The 13,347-nt window shown below is 34.9% G+C and overlaps 1 protein-coding gene across 3 annotated transcripts in view; it reads left to right on the forward strand.

The window, feature by feature from the left end:
- Nucleotides 1-13,347, forward strand: part of CTNNA3 (catenin alpha 3) — a 2,007,818-nt gene that overhangs the window by 1,908,693 nt on the left and 85,778 nt on the right. For all 3 annotated transcript variants that reach the window (XM_073878933.1, XM_073878931.1, XM_073878932.1), the window contains one exon: nucleotides 10,448-10,553. In XM_073878933.1, the coding sequence (XP_073735034.1) occupies nucleotides 10,448-10,553 (106 nt within the window). The remainder of the gene's footprint in view (nucleotides 1-10,447; nucleotides 10,554-13,347) is intronic.

The following is a 13,347-nucleotide window of genomic DNA, read 5'->3' on the forward strand; positions in this document are numbered from 1 at the left end:
TGATTTAACTTCTCTTAACTGAGGAGGCATTAAGTATGTTGTCTCACATAGCATTAGATAAATAATTGGGTATTAGGTCTGACAGAGGGAGACAGTAAAAAAATAATGTGTGTCTGAAACTAGAGCAGATTATTTCATTCATATTTTAAAACCATACCCTTTACTTTAAAGAAATCAGCTTTGGGTCACTGTACAATAAAATAAATTCAATAAAGCATACAAATCAATGGAAAGCAGCAAGAGTGGCACATTAGCATGAAAACTAGCTGCATAAAACAGTGTGTATCGAGTCATGCTCAATCTGAATAAGCCAATCGAAAATGGTAGGCTTTGTAATATCTTAAAATTTAATAAACTGTAACTATATTCAACTAGACTAGGGAAGGGAGGGAGGCCCTGCCAAAGATCGATTGGAAGTTTTCCTCTTCTCAGAAGCAGTAGGAAGGCCAGAGGCTGGTGGCAAGCCAGACCCTTGCACCGCGTCTCTGTCCAGTCTATCATCTGTGTAGGTCTTGACTAAGTTAATGACCCTTTCACCCCCATGTGTTTCTTCAAGTGGACCTTAGGATAACATAAGGCTGTGGCCAGAGTTGGAAGTGAGTTGGTATGTAGGCTTCAAGGAGGTCAAATGCTATATAATAAAAGCTAAATTATATTATGTTCATCTGTGAATTGTGTAGGACTGTTGAATCACAGACCTGTACCTCTGAAACAAATAATACATCATATGTTAAAAAAAGAAGAAGAAGAAGAAGATAGCAGGAGGGAAAAATGAAGGGAGGGAAATCGGAGGGGGAGACGAACCATGAGAGACTATGGACTCTGAAAAACAAACAGGGTTCTAGAGGGGAGGGGGGTGGGGGTATGGGTTAGCCTGGTGATGGGTATTAAAGAGGGCATGTACTGAATGGAGCACTGGGTGTTATATGCAAACAATGAATCATGGAACACTACATCAAAAACTAATGATGTAATATATGGTGATTAATATAACATAATAAAATAAAAAATTATTTAAAAAGTTATTATTTTCTAAGCCCATAAAATTTGTTCTGCTATTCAAAAAGCAGGAGAAGCCAGTATATCACAGTGGTTTAAGGGGAAGCTGGAAAAAATTCCCAGGCTCTGGAAGAGATCATGTACATGATTAATGTGGAGGCTAAGGCCAGCAGGAAGAAGAGGGACGCCCACAGTCAGAGAGTGTGATTGTCTTTACAGTTCACTGGCTTTGATTAATGTGCACACTCAGAGAAGTAATGTGTGGAAGGCCAGAAAAGACCTGTTTTCAAATGTTGGTGCTGAGTACAGATTTCCCATTATGTCCTGAGAGGGTATTGATGAACAATGACTTAAAATCTTTTTTGGGGGAGAGGATGCTGGAGGAGTTACTTTCTCATGCATGGGAAAAGATACAAATGGATTTCCTTGTCAGTGCTCACTACCCTTATGAGTCTGGAGAGCCACCAGTGAGAAGTTTATCCCTTATTTCAGTTTCAATTACCAATTCTTTGCAAGAGGTATCTTAAGTGGTTTTAACTGTAATGTTCTCCTTAAATGACCCCTTTTGGTATGCAGTGGGTCTAGTTCCTCAATGTCTTATGAAAACATGTTCCAGAGTTTTCAAAGCCTGTAGGTCCCAAAGAAAAAATGACAACATGTAATAATCACCTGAGAAACTTCCCCCCCACCCCACACCAGAAAGGATGCCTTCCCTCCTCTTGCCCCAGGCTGGAGTCTGATGTGCTTTTGGTGGTTGTGTGTGTTTCCTGTGTAGCCCTGGGAGGAAAGAAAAGCATGCTAAAATTAATGTGTAGTGTAAAGGGGGGTGCGGGAGGAGAGTACCACCAAGCACATAAAGTATCTCTCCAGGAAACTCTGGTTTTTCCAGGTTTCCAAATTTCCCCAGGCCTCACTATTTGGTATGAATTGTAAGTAAAGGAACATACAGCTAGCAAACCATTAAGAACCAAGGACCTGACACTTTTACTGGAAGTTAGAATAATACAGATCATGTGAAAAAAAAAAACAAAACAAACAAAAAACTAGTAAGCTGGAGAAGCATCCACCAGAGCACCGTCAATTTGTTCAGCTGATTTGATCTATGTCCAGAAAAACCAGTAGCTCCTGCATAGGAGCCAAGTCGGACTACTTGGTAGTGATTCATGAGGGCTGTGGTAAACTGAATAATGGCTCTCCAAGATGTCCACTTCCTAATCCTGTGAATGCTATGAACCTGTGAATGTTACCTTCTATGGCAAAAGAGACTTTTTTTCATAAGAAAAAGATCTATTTATTTACTTTAGAGAGAGAGAGAGGGAAAGAGTGTGGGGGTGGGGCAGAGGAAGAGGGAGAGAGAGAATCTCAAGCAGACTCTGTGGGAGGGAGCCCAGTGTGGGGCTTGATCTCATGACTCTGAGATCAAGACCAAGATTCGGACACTTAACCGACTGTGCCACCCAGGCACCCCCACAAAAGAGACTTCATAAATGTGATTATATCGGGGATATTGAAGTGGGAATATTATCCTGTATTATCTGGGTGGGTACGAAGTAATCACAGAAGTCCTTACAAGAAGGAGCAGGAAGTCAGAAAGGAGAAAACCACTAATGTGATGACAGAGTTGCAATTATAGTTATGTGCTTAGAAGATGGAGGAAGAAGCCACAAGCCAAGGGGTGCAGGTGGCTGCTAGAGGCTGAAAAAGGCAAAGGAATGGATTCTCCCTCAGAGCCCCTAGAAGGAACAAGCCCTATTGACACCTTGACGTTAGCCTCGTGAAAGTAACTTATTTTGGACTTCTGACCTCCAGAAGTGTAAAATAATAAATTTCTGATGTCCTAAGACACCAATTTGGGATAATTTGTTACAGTAGCAATAGGAAACTAATACAAGGACTCTGTGTGAGAATTAGGAGACCAAATGATACAAGATATGATTGCAGTTGTGGAGCTAGCGGGGGCAGTGAGAATCAACATCCATGCAACACCCGAATCTGTTTTTCCCTTTAGGTTAGCACAAGAATGTCCTTGCCTTTGGAAGAATAGATGAGAGCAGCAATGTTTCTCAGATGTCTATGATCTTTAGATGTGATATTAAAGCAATTTATTTAATTGGTCAAAAATGGGGCTCACGTCACTAGGAAAAAACCTCTACCTATACCCAATAATTTTCACCAGTTTTAGAATTCTCAAATGAACATTAATGTCTTCATTTTTGGTTCTAGAAAACTTCTGGTAGTCAATCCTGGACTCTTGCCACTAGGCTACATCTCTGTGAATTGAAAGTCAAAAGTCCAATTGGGAGAGAAAAACACAGTTGTGACTTTCTTTCTTTTTTTTTTTCCCCCCTTAGATATATCTGCTTTCAGTCCCAAATAGAATGAAAGAGAGAGAGAGAGAGAGAAATGTCAAGTTGCTGATAAAAGAAATTTAATCAAAGGAAAGTTTATTTATTTCATCACTTTTGGGACTGGTCAGATAGACAGCATTTGATGCTTTAAGAGAAGCCCACTCAGAAAAATGCCTAGGAATCTCCTGTTCTTGTGTACTTCCTTACAATGTATGAAGCATTCCACCGATTCAGAGCCATCCATCGAATTTCTGTGCTTCAAGATGAGTACTGACAGAAAACCTATGATGATACTTCCTCCTACATGATCTCTTTTTAATTGGATCTGAAGGTAGCAATGACTTAAACTGCTAGCTTTTAAATTTAGACCAACTAATATTCATATACCTTGAAGAAAAGTTAAGGGACTTTGAGATTTTAAGCTTCTGTTTCCTTATTTATAGGGTGAAGATAATAGATTCTAGAACAGAAGATAATCAATTCTTGGAACAGGTAATAGATTCTAGGAACATGTAGGCAGCATAACTTATGATATGCACAATTCTGGGAGTGTCCATGATATGATGACTACTCTTAAATTTGTGGAGTGATGTACAATGCTGGGTGTGAGAATTGAGTTAGAAAATTGAGCATTTTAACAGTTTCTGGAACAGGAAGCACACAAAAACTTTTTTATTATGTATGCTTTCAGTATAAAATTATACAAAAAGTAGTGAAATCTTCACACTTATGAAGAACTAGAGAAGGTTGTCTATCTGTGTTATTAAAGACAAAAATGAAACCATCTGGTTAGCTGGCCTCTTCTTTGCCTACAAGTTAAAAACAAACTTTGCTAAGGAAATGCTTCATTTTAATTCTACTTCTGCTTCCTCCAGGTATTTAGTGTTTGGGACCCTTAAGGCTACTTCATGAAATCCTTCTCTAAATGTTAGAGTCTGTTTCAGATTTGACACAACGCTAACAGGTAAAGGGTAAATTAGGGAATTTGAGGGCTGAAGAACACAGAAAAGATTTATGTTGGCTAATTGAACATAATAAAAAAACAAAAATAATAAAAACACTAAAAAAGATTTATGCCTCATATATATATGTATATATATTGCAATACACACACACACATATGTATATATTTAGAAAACCAGTTTTTAGGTTCAAAAAAGGGAGTTCCTACTACCTATATGCACACCCCATATACATACACACAACAATTACAACAGCAGCAGCAACAGCAATAATTATAACAATAATAACTAAAAGTGTTTTCCCCAGGTTGATCCCCAAAAAGATCTCTAAAATAAGCCTTATCCTTGTTTCATAAACAAATACAAGATTGAATATTAAAGACTATCATCACCATGCACAAAGGAAAACTTATGTAATTTTTAACTTTAATAATAGACTATCTACAATGTGATCATTTCAAAACAAAAAATAGAATTGGTGTTCTGCCCAGGCAGAGTATATGTCTCATAATTTCAGCTGTATTGGTAAAGAGCCTTGGTTCTTTCCCAATTTTTCCCAAGTGCTTGGTGACATCCAAAATACCTTCACAGGGAACACAGACTTTAGTTGCTAAAAACAAAGTAGAGGATTTTAGCATCCCTGGGAATATTTACAGAGAAAATGCTATAAAACCCTGCTTTCTTTTTTTCCTGTGCCAAAATAGAATATATATCCCAGCCTTCTTTGCAGCTATATGAGTCTATGTTTCTGGATTCTGGACTATGGGATGGAGTGACATGTTCCAATTCTTATCCTGATGCTTAAAATCTCCTATGAGATTCTGATTTATTTCTCATGTCAGATGTGTGGATGCAGCAGATCCAGAATAGTGCTGTGAAGCCTTAGAGAACAGGTTATCTTGTAGCTGGAAGACTGGTTCTTAAATGGCTGTGTGTTGTATCGCCCACCACCCCATAATCTACCCTGTGATGTGAGATAGGAATACATTTTATTGGGTTAAGTCCTGAAAATATTTTGATGTTATAGCAGTTAGACTACTCTGAATAATATGGAACAAGAGGAACAGAAATGAAAAAAATATGTATACAATTCTCAGACAATATTTTCATTCTTTCATGGGGCAACCCCTTTTTCTGACTTGAATCCCAAAGGTTTCTTAGGATACTAATTGCTCAGGATGATTGTTAGCAGATTATTCACTTGCTGATTTTCCAAGGACTTTTATAGAGTCCTCAAAATTTGAGAATAACACTTTACGAGAGAAAGTAACATCCAGAGGGAGAGAGTGCCTAATTAAAATTTCATGTTTGAATAGCAGAAAAACAAGGTGTCCTTGCTTGAGTCTGGTACCTCTCTTTATCTCATCGTTTTTGGTTGCTTTCATGATAATTACTTTTTTTTTTCTTTTGTATCTAATTTCAGAATTACAAGTAAGAGAATTCTGATGGTACTCTTGTAGAGCCAAATCACTTATCTTGGGAGGTTTATACTATCAAAAAGATGTCACTAAATGTAAATCGACTCCTTATAAGGAATTAAAGAACAACCTTGAACAACAACAATGACTATGAACACACAGTTTATGAGTCTATATACTTTATAACCTTATGAAAGTATACTATGAACAAGGTTATACAGAGTTATATTGTCATCAGGTATAAGAAAGCTGAATCAAGTCTGTTCATATTGTTTGGCAAGTACTATAATTTTTAAATAAAAAAGGAAAGCAGAATTTTTTTTATAAAATACCATTATTCATAAAGGGATGAAGAAAAAAAGTAACATTTGTTGAGCATCTAATATGTGCCAAATATTGTGAAAAATACATGATTTTGTGAATCCTCACCATGTGGCAAGTATCACAATCATTTTAACGAAGAGAAAATAAGTTCAGACCAACTGTTATTTACCCAAGGCTACATAGCTTATAAGTAGCAGAACTGGGATGCAGACAAAATGTATTTACTGAGTCCATATTCATTTCACTCTACTCAGTAGAGTTGTAATAGTAACATCAAGTTTGAGTGTTAGAATTAAATAAAATAACTATGTCTAAAGCTAAGATTCTTAGATAAAAGTTCTATGTCTTGTATTATAAATAATCATCCAAATGCAATCTCCCCTCTGGCATGGCTTATGTAATGGCTGAGTTTGAGTTTGGTGTTAAGAATCCAAGGAAAGTGGGAGAGGGAGGAAGGATACTGACATGAGTAACAGAGAAAAGTAAGAGTATCTGAAGAAAGAAATCCCAGCACTATAAGGATACTTTAAATGTCTATGTAATGTAGCACATTTTTATTTTGTTGGGACTAGGAGATAGATGTGTTTCTTGAGGCTATTGTGCATGAGGAAATCGCTGTTGGTGAACCTCTTAACCACCCAGCACCTAGATCTAATCCTCGTCTTTTCTCTCTATTGCATTCATGGTAACTGCCATCAATGTCTAAGGAGATCTTTATAATATTTTTTCCTATGTTTATTTTATTATATTTTATTGAGGTATAATTGACATATAACATTATATTAGTTTCAGGTGTTAAAAATTGATTCGATATTTGTATAGTGAAATTATCATCACAGTAAGCCTAGTTAACAATTAAAATTAATATTTTAATTTTGTCTTAGTGTGTTTTATTAGAAGAAATATAAGATAGTCATTAAAGGCAGATCCTGTGGCCAGATTGCCTGAGGTCAAATCCCATCTCTAATAGTTACTACCTGTGTAACTTAATAAAAGATATACTTAACATCTCTGTCCTTCAGTTTCCTCATCTGCAAGATAAGGGTAATAATAATTCTAAACTCATAATGTTATTATAATGATCAAATCAGTTTGTATACAGAATAATGTCTAGCACACAGAAAATGCTAAATGTGTTAGTTACTATTGTGGAACAAAATATTTACTGTCATTGTATTTATCTACTAAGTGAACCACAACATCATGGGACTTAGTCTATATAAATACCAAAGAAGAGAATTAAAGGGATAGTTTTTGGTCTTGAAAAGGCCATAATATTATGTTATCAAAAATTTAGGGGCTACAAAGTGCAAAATACATAATAAAGTTTTTTTGTTTTGTTTTTAATCAGTTGCAGAAAACATCAAATCATTTCATATATATTCTCTGTCTCTGAAATGACAAAATAAGTCTATAAAAGTGTTTGATATTTTCCCTTCTTAAACCAGATCCCTACTTAATAGAGGTTTTGCTGATCAGCTGCATCATCTCATTTTTGTGTGTGTGTGCTAATCAAAAGAGAAAGAAGGGAGTGGTGGATGCCAGAAATGGGGTGGGGATGTGGGAGGAATTGAAGTCAAGGTTGGGGCAGCATCAAAATGGCTGAAAGGTTTTTGTTGAACCAATAAATTACGTTTCAAAGGTATCCTTTTCATGTGCCTAAAAAACTTTTCCATGGCATCAACATTGCTGGGTTATTGCAACCTTTCCCATTATACCTTCTAACCTATAGTTTAATGATTACTTGGCAGACTCCCTACTTCAGACCTAGATCTGCTCTCCTGTTGGAGGAAATAGATTATTATTGCAACCACTATTTTTCGGGGGTTTCCGGCCTCCAGTTTCTTTGAAATATTTCTAAAGTTTATCCCATCCTCCTCTGGGTATCTTTCTCTGTCAGATCCAAACTCAATGATTTAAGACACAATTTGCTGACAGGAGATCCTGAGAACCCATTATGAAAATGAAGGCAGCAAACAACCTTTGAATGCATTTCCCAATTTAAAATGCCTTCATTACATAGCACATTTCAGGCTGGAATGTTAAAAATTTATCATAGTTTCAGTAATTGCAGCTTCCTCTGGAAGCTTGGCATGATATGGAATCATTTGTAAAATGTGTATTTGGTTTGGCACTCAGTAGGAAGCTTGCCAGGCAATACATTTAATTAGGAACATGAAGAAGAGAATAATTGTGGTCTGTCATAACGTATTACTTTTAACTTCTACATGTGTTTAAGATAGTGGTCTCATAACAACGTATGAATTTAAAGCTAAAGGTAATTTCCCTTTCATCAGTCTAGGGTTTTTATATGGGGAAATGTATTATTTTGACAGCAAAGTGTACATTAGCTGCATTCCCTGGATGTAACTCATTGTCCATTGTTTAAGCTACAACAGTGTTCCCCGCTCTACCCAGAAACAACCTTTGGCCATTGTTTAAGACCTGGAAAATTGATACATTGCCTTTCAATCTTAGACAGCTTTATTTAAGTTTAACTTTCTCTAGAGATGCATAATGAAACACATTGCCTTTCTTGAAAGTAACCATGTCCATAACATCTAGTTCTGCCTGATGTTTTAAGTAAACTTGATAAGAGCAACTCAAACATTGTCATAATTAATGCCAATTTTTAAAAAAATTACAAAGCAATCTATGTCAGCAGATTCAAAGAGGAGAAGTATGGTGATAAGCATATACTGAGGCCAGGTTTTCACTGAGTTAAACATGCAGTTCCATTTTTTCAGGAAAACTTGCTTATAATGAATTTAAAAGCCGTAGCAAGAAAAATGCAACAAAAGGGCCATTTTGGCTTACAGGGCATAAGCGTTTTGGTATCCAGGTTTCTAAGAATACTCTCATCATTTACCTTTGCATGAATCCTGTCTGTCTTTTATTATTACCCAGGGACAGTCTCCTTAGTGAAGAGAGATTTCCTCTAACAATAAATCTAATTTAGATTTCACATGAGGGCATCTACTCTCAAGACCCATTCAAGGTGTAAATAAGACAGGGACATAGATTGTTTTCATTCCCCTTTGCTCCTAACTCCACTGTATTTTAGCCTCTCAGAATCTTCCTTTTCTCACCCTGACTGGCTTAATCTTCCCTAGAGCCTCCCTGATTCTCTCTGCTCCTTTCAAAGCAACACAACACTTACTTTTGTGAGTGATTCCTTCAGGGTCCCATTTTGTGCTAGGAACAAAGAACAGAAACCAAGTTAGAACAGTGTGTTGACAGACAGAAGAGGGTAAGGAATTGGACATAGGGAAAGGAGAGCTTGGGGTGTATGGAAGCTCCATTCGTTCAGATAATCATTTATTTTTGAGGAAAGAGAAGATAGAAAAAATATCTCCTTATGTGATCCCACTCCAGAAGTGTAAGAAGTGCATTTCTTTCTTCTTACCTACCTTGTAAAACCCATAAATGAACCCAACTTTTTTTCATGGCATTTGGAGCCAAAATTATTTTAAAGTAACAACTACAACAATAACAACTTATATTTTTGGATACTTATTTATTTTAAAGCTATGTTCTGAGCACTTGTTAGAAATTAGCTCATGTAATCCTTAGAAAGACTCCATGTGGTATGTGTTCCTATTACCACTAAGGAAACTGGGGCACAGAGTGGCTGTTTATCTTGCTTGACTTATACAAAACGGTAAGAAGTAGTGGTCTGTTTTTGGAAACAGTCCAAGGTAGTGTGACTCCAGATTCATACTTAGTGTTACTATGATACTACAATTAATTAATTGTGGGGAAGATATAATGTAGCAAAAACAAAATGCAATTAACTGAAAGACTTAAAAAAAAGGATTAGAGGGGCGCCTGGGTGGCTCAGTCGGTTAAGAGTCTTCTTTCGGCTCAGGTCATGATCTCAGGGTCCTGGGATTGAGCCCTGCGTCTGGCTCCCTGCTCAGCGGAGAGTCTGCTTCTCCCTTTCTCTCTCCCTCTGCCTCTCTCCCTGCTCGTGCTCATTTTTTTCTCTCTCTCTCTCAAAGAAATAAATAAAATCTTTAAAAAGGATTATAAAGAGAAAGATAAAAAGTACACTTAGTGATGAAAATGCAATGTTGAATATATATAAAATATCCAAAATCTCATGTTTTTTCTTAAAATTAGGAAAAGACCTTTGTTTTGAAATATCTACTATTATAAATACCAGGGAATGAAGATCAAATGGAGTTCATCTTCTTGCAGTATTTCCTGAATCTCAACACAATGGGACTTATTTTGTTTTTCATTTTTCATTTAATATTGCTGTCTAATTGGTGCCTGTCCAAAACTGAAGTATGTAAAGAGAATGGTCAGTACTTGGGGGTGCAAATCTCATGTGTGTGTGCATTTGTATCTTAGCATAAGCCACTGCAACTAACATGTATTCTTTTACTTTAAGGGGCAAAGGACCACTAAAGCATACAACTGATGTGATCTATGCAGCTAAAATGATATCAGAATCAGGATCAAGGATGGATGTCCTTGCTCGGCAGATTGCTAACCAGGTGAGTTCTCTACAAATGGACATGATGAAAGTCTGTGCTAATTGCTCTCTGCCATGCAACACTGATAAAGACAAAGTTGGATTTTTATGTTTTTGGATTGCTTTTTCCTAAATTATTATTTAAAAATCTTATTGCATAATTAATACACAAGTAGTGGGAAATTAATTCTAAGGAAGCTTAATTATTTCTTAGGGCATTATTATTATTATTATTATTATTTAGTGCTTTATTATTTCTAGGTTTTTGAGCTTCAAAGATATATTAAAATTATTTTAAATATACCAACCTTTGTGAGTTTCATATATACTCAAATTATTTTCATGGGCTCTAAGACTCAATGTTAGTATTTTTTTTCTTAACCTTAGATTTCTTATTTTTGCTATTCAGAAATCAATACCTTCCAAAATTCTATTATGTTAGGTTTTTAGTGTTAACAATATATTCTGGCATTCTATGTAAAATTCTAAGACAAATAGTAATAGTGGAATACTAAAGTGAAGATACAAAATGTGGAAAGCATATATTCCTTATAGAGACAAATGCTAAAATTTCTAAAAACTTGGGTTCCTTCCTTTTTTTGTTTGTTTTATTTGTTTTAGCATTTTTAATTGAAGTATACTTGACATACAATATTATATTCATTTCAGGGGTACACCATAGTGATTCAACAATTACATACTTTACAAAATGCTTGCATGATAAGTATAGTTGCCATATGTCATCCTATAAGGTTATTACAATATTATTGACTATATTCCCTAAGCTATACTTTTCATCCCTGTGACTTACTTATTTTATAACTGGAAGTTTGTACCTCTTAACTCCCTTCACCTATTTGACCCATCCCCCCAACCCTATTCCCTGGGGCAACCAACAGTTTGTTCTCTTTTTTGTTTTTTTCTTAATTTTAAATTATTTTTAAATTTTATTTTATTTTTTATCTTTTAATTAAAGTATAATTAGCATACAGGATTATATTAGTTTCAACAATTCTATACATTACTCAGTTACTTTTTTAGATTTCTCATGTCTCTGTTACAATTTTCTAGGCAGCAGCTACATTATTTTTAGATCCATTTTTTTATTATGTTATGTTAATCCCCATACATTACATCATCAGTTTTTTTTTTACATCATCAGTTTTTGATGTAGTGTTCCATGATTCATTGTTTGCATATAACACCCAGTGCTCCACACAGAACGTGCCCTCCTTAATACCCATCACCAGGCTAACCCATCCTCCCACCCCCCTCCCCTCTAGAACCCTCAGTTTGTTTTTCAGGGTCCATAGTCTTTCATGGTTCATCTCCCCTTCCAGCAGCTACATTATTAATTACCTTTCACCCAACTTTAATTGAAAAATCTGTCAATTTCTTTAGTTAATGTATTGAGAAATTCACTCAATGTTTCAAACTGATATATAGTATTGTAGGTTTTATATTCTTCACCTTCATAATACATATCTGTTTCCCTTTGGGCTAAAAAATCACTTTTCTTTTTGACTTCATGACTATTCCATATTATTTCTTGCTTATATACTTTGAGGGAAACTTTGGTGGGCTGCTTCTTATTATGTACTCTTTTTATTCTCTGTTTTTTAAAACATGATCAACTTTAAAGTATATTATTAGATATTTCTAGATAGAGGGGAAAAGATACAAGAATACTAACAGAGACAAACATTTTTAAATATTTCTTGCATATACATATGTATATTTTCAGTATCTTGCTACTTTAAGCATTATAATCATTTTATTAATCTTTTTAGTATTTAGTATTTCCAGTTAAAAACAAACTCTATCCTAATATAATTCAAAATACAATATGAATAAATGATTAAAACACAAATCCACCCACAGTTTTCTGTATTTTAGAATTCTATTGCATTTACTTTTATGAGAGAGACCAAGCACTAGTAGAGTAAGTGAAACCATAAGGCATTCAACAGATTTATGTTTACTGATAACTTTTTGAATATTTAACACTTCCTGTCAGTGTGCCTCTGTTTCTTTTAGAATGCACAGTTTTAAAAGTTCAAAAAATTGTGTCACTTGGAAGTTTTTTTTCTTATATTGATCTCTTTTAATTGCATCAGATTCACCTTGCTACAGGTACTTTTATAATGTAGCTTTATTACATTATGTTGTTGTTTTTAGTTTGATCCAAATCACATGGAAGAAAGTAAAAGTATTGTCTTGCTTCCATATGGCTTTTACATTTTAAAAGAAGATTAAAGAAAAAGTCATTGAATAATGAAAAATTATAGATGACCCTCTGGCTTTTTCCACTTCATATAGGATAGTAGTTTCGAATGAATTACTTTTGTTCTGAACAAATAGGTTCTGAAGAATAAAAACAGAATTATGAAACTGACTCTTATTATAGAGATCATCTGGGGAGATTGTCTATGACTGTGCTTCTGATATTGTTTGATAGATTAACAAAAAAATTTTAGGCAGCAAATAAGATCTGAAATTTATTGTGGAATGCAAATGAATAAGCAAGGCAATTTTCAGTGTCTATGTGTATTATGAAAAGTATCTGCTAGAACATTGGTTGCTTTCTATTTTGAACAACCTAATTAGTTCAAAAAAATTTTTTAAGCAATTTTTATGATTCTTTCTAGTCTATTTATTACTAAAGAGTCAGAAGATCAAACATCAATCAATTTTCAATTGCACCCAACATGGACTTACGATATCTATACCTACATATAGTGTTAAATTTAGTTTCATTCTCTAACATTTCAGAGTCAAAGTTCATATGCAGAGAAAATGAAATGAAATTAAATTAA

Source organism: Callorhinus ursinus, unplaced genomic scaffold (genome assembly GCF_003265705.2).
Source record: "Callorhinus ursinus isolate GAN/ISIS: 27379988/994484 unplaced genomic scaffold, GSC_fseal_2.0 scaffold31, whole genome shotgun sequence".
Lineage (NCBI taxonomy): Eukaryota > Metazoa > Chordata > Mammalia > Carnivora > Otariidae > Callorhinus > Callorhinus ursinus.